Source organism: Aquarana catesbeiana, linkage group LG12, assembly GCF_042186555.1.
Source record: "Aquarana catesbeiana isolate 2022-GZ linkage group LG12, ASM4218655v1, whole genome shotgun sequence".
NCBI classification, from domain to species: Eukaryota; Metazoa; Chordata; class Amphibia; order Anura; family Ranidae; genus Aquarana; species Aquarana catesbeiana.
This window is the reverse complement of record NC_133335.1, coordinates 116035113-116037631: the sequence shown is the minus strand read 5'-3', so window position 1 is coordinate 116037631 and position 2519 is coordinate 116035113. Positions and strand designations below refer to the sequence as shown.

General features: G+C 40.2%; 1 protein-coding gene across 1 annotated transcript in view; it reads left to right on the top strand.

Moving 5' to 3' along the window:
* The first annotated feature begins 608 nt into the window (after positions 1–608).
* Positions 609–2519, top strand: part of LOC141113362 (tubulin gamma-1 chain-like) — a 363447-nt gene continuing 361536 nt past the window's right edge. Inside the window, 3 exon segments of the mRNA XM_073606422.1 lie at positions 609–612; positions 1573–1635; positions 1638–1684. Of these exon segments, the coding sequence (XP_073462523.1) occupies positions 609–612; positions 1573–1635; positions 1638–1684 (114 nt within the window).

Here is a 2519-nt window from a genome sequence, read left to right as displayed (position 1 = left end):
AGTGAGTGGGGTTGAAAAAAAAAAAAAAAAACTGTTAACTTAAAAACCATAACAGCACAAATAAAAATTTTAGCAGCATAAACGTAGCACTAACCAACGAGACCAGTTTTGTGTCATTTGGGCGTTGTAGGGGGGCTAGGTGATGTCATGGTCTGGAAAAAACAATTGCTAATATCTTAAAAATAAAAGCAGCACAAATGTAAATTTTTATGGCACAAAACAGCACAAACGTAGCACTAAAGAAACACACTTGAGTTTTTATTTGTGCTGATTGTAGGGGGCCAGCTTCGCTGAGCTCCACCGATCACCGTAATGTGTGACCCCGCAGGGGTGCAAATGCAGTGAGAGTGGGTTGAGGTTATATGATGTCATCCTAGAACTAGAGAGCCGCCTTGCACTTGTCCTTTCATAATAATGCGGGAGGCAGCTAAACAGATTGATAGTAGGTGCTTTTCAACCCATATTAGAATGTATTGGTAATAGTCCTGTCTTTTGAAGAAGACCAATTCATTATTACATTACCCATGTGTTCAATAGGCTTGCGTCGGTATAACACATAGTAGTGAGCAAGTGGATTTACAGCCTTTCCACTTAATTTTATTCAAAAGATGGGTTTGAGCTTCACATCGGTGTTAATTTAAAGCCCTTTACTGCAACACTGTATGGAGTACATTTAGGTGAAGATGTAAACTTCAGGCGGTGTTCACTCTGCAGTACAGAGCGGCTCACAGCAGGGGTCCACTGTGTTCCTGTTCAGTGTTTCAGGTCCGATTTCAGTCTGAATTTTTTGACTGAATTCGGACCAGAAGACGCACAGGACTTCTGTGCAATTCGTTCTGGATATGTGGGAACCGGCTCCATTGAGAGCCGGTCACAATCTCCTGATGTGAATTGGATGCAAGTAAACCTGCATCCAATTTGCAATAGTGTGAACCCAGCCTAAACCTTGACATGCATACTAGGAGCACAGCCTAACTGCTCAGTATCTCTGTTGTCCACTTCTTCCTTTTTTTTTTTTTTTTTTTCTTTCAGTCTATAACCTAGTGTTTCTGGAACGTACGTACCTGAGTGTAAAGCTGGAGCATACTCATTGCTGTACACGCTCATCTATAAATTGCAGATGACAAAAAGTTTCTCAAAGAAGCCAAACAGTTTCTCACCTGTTTTGGAAGGTTTAATGTGATTGGTGATGTATGAAGCCGGGAGAGGGGACATTGTAAAGCACATAGCCTTAAAGTATAACTAAAGGTAAAAAAAAAAATATCTTTTGGAAAAATGGAAGCTATTCCCTTCTACAGAGGCAGATCAGGTGTCACATAAGCATACTTAGACTGGGCCAAGCTAGCCCAATGTAAAATAGATTATCCCTGGAGTTAAACTTTTGAAAATGAAATCTCTGGCAAGTTAAGTTCTTCTTTCTTCTTCTTCTTTCTTCTTCTTCTTCTTTCTTCTTCTTCTTTCTTCTTCTTCTTCTTCTTCTTCTTCTCTTCCACAGCTAACATGCTTTTGATATTCTTCTAAGAGGAATATAATGTTTAAGTTTTTATAATGTCTTCTTTTGTCTCCTGGCAGTTGGGTTTGAGTTCTGGAAACAACTGTGTGCAGAACATGGCATCAGCCCAGAAGGGATTGTGGAAGATTTGCAACTGAAGGCACGGACAGAAAGGATGTGTTCTTTTATCAGGTGATGACAGCAGTGCCTCTTATAAATGTGCATATCTTAATTGTAAAGTACAAGGCACAAGCCGAGTATTCATAGACCCAGGGTTATAGGCTTGTACCTTCAGGTGAATGGACACTGGCAAAAACTTTTAAGGACAAGGGACCAATTATGTTTTAACTTGTTCATAAATGATATTGAGGTTTGTATAAATAGTTCAACTTCAGTGTTTGCTGACGAGACCAAGCTAAGCAGGGTAATACCTTCACAACAGAATATAGCAACTTTGCAAGAAGACCTCAATAAATAAATGTGTAGGTGGCTACATGAATTGAGGTTTAATAATGAACAATGTAAAGTAATGCACTTGGCAGCTAAAAATATGAATGTGAGTTACATGCTTGGGGAGGAACCTCTTGGGCAATTGAGGATGGAAAAGGATTTGTGGGTTCTAGTGGATCACTGGCTTAGCTTTTGCTCAGACTGCATTGCTAAGCTCTAGAAAACGAGGCTAGCAGACTGTTGGCATGCACTAAAAAGGGTATTAAGTGATAAAACCTATAATTCTACCAATTTATAAAACTCTTGTCAGGGCACATCTTGAGTGCCATCCAGTTACCAGTTCTCCAAAATGATGTGTTGGAACTGGTTTGAGTCCACACCTGACAAGGGCAACAAAGCCAATAATGGGGGCTGAAGGAACAACCTTTTTTTTGCTTACTTTTTTTTTTTTTTTTCTTTGCAAAAACAAAACCCCTATAAATGAATGACTACCCTGACCGCCTGGGGCGTAAGGCACACTTTCATGGTCAACTAACCAAAAGGCCTGGTGGACCCATCTCCTCACGCTCAGCTGCAG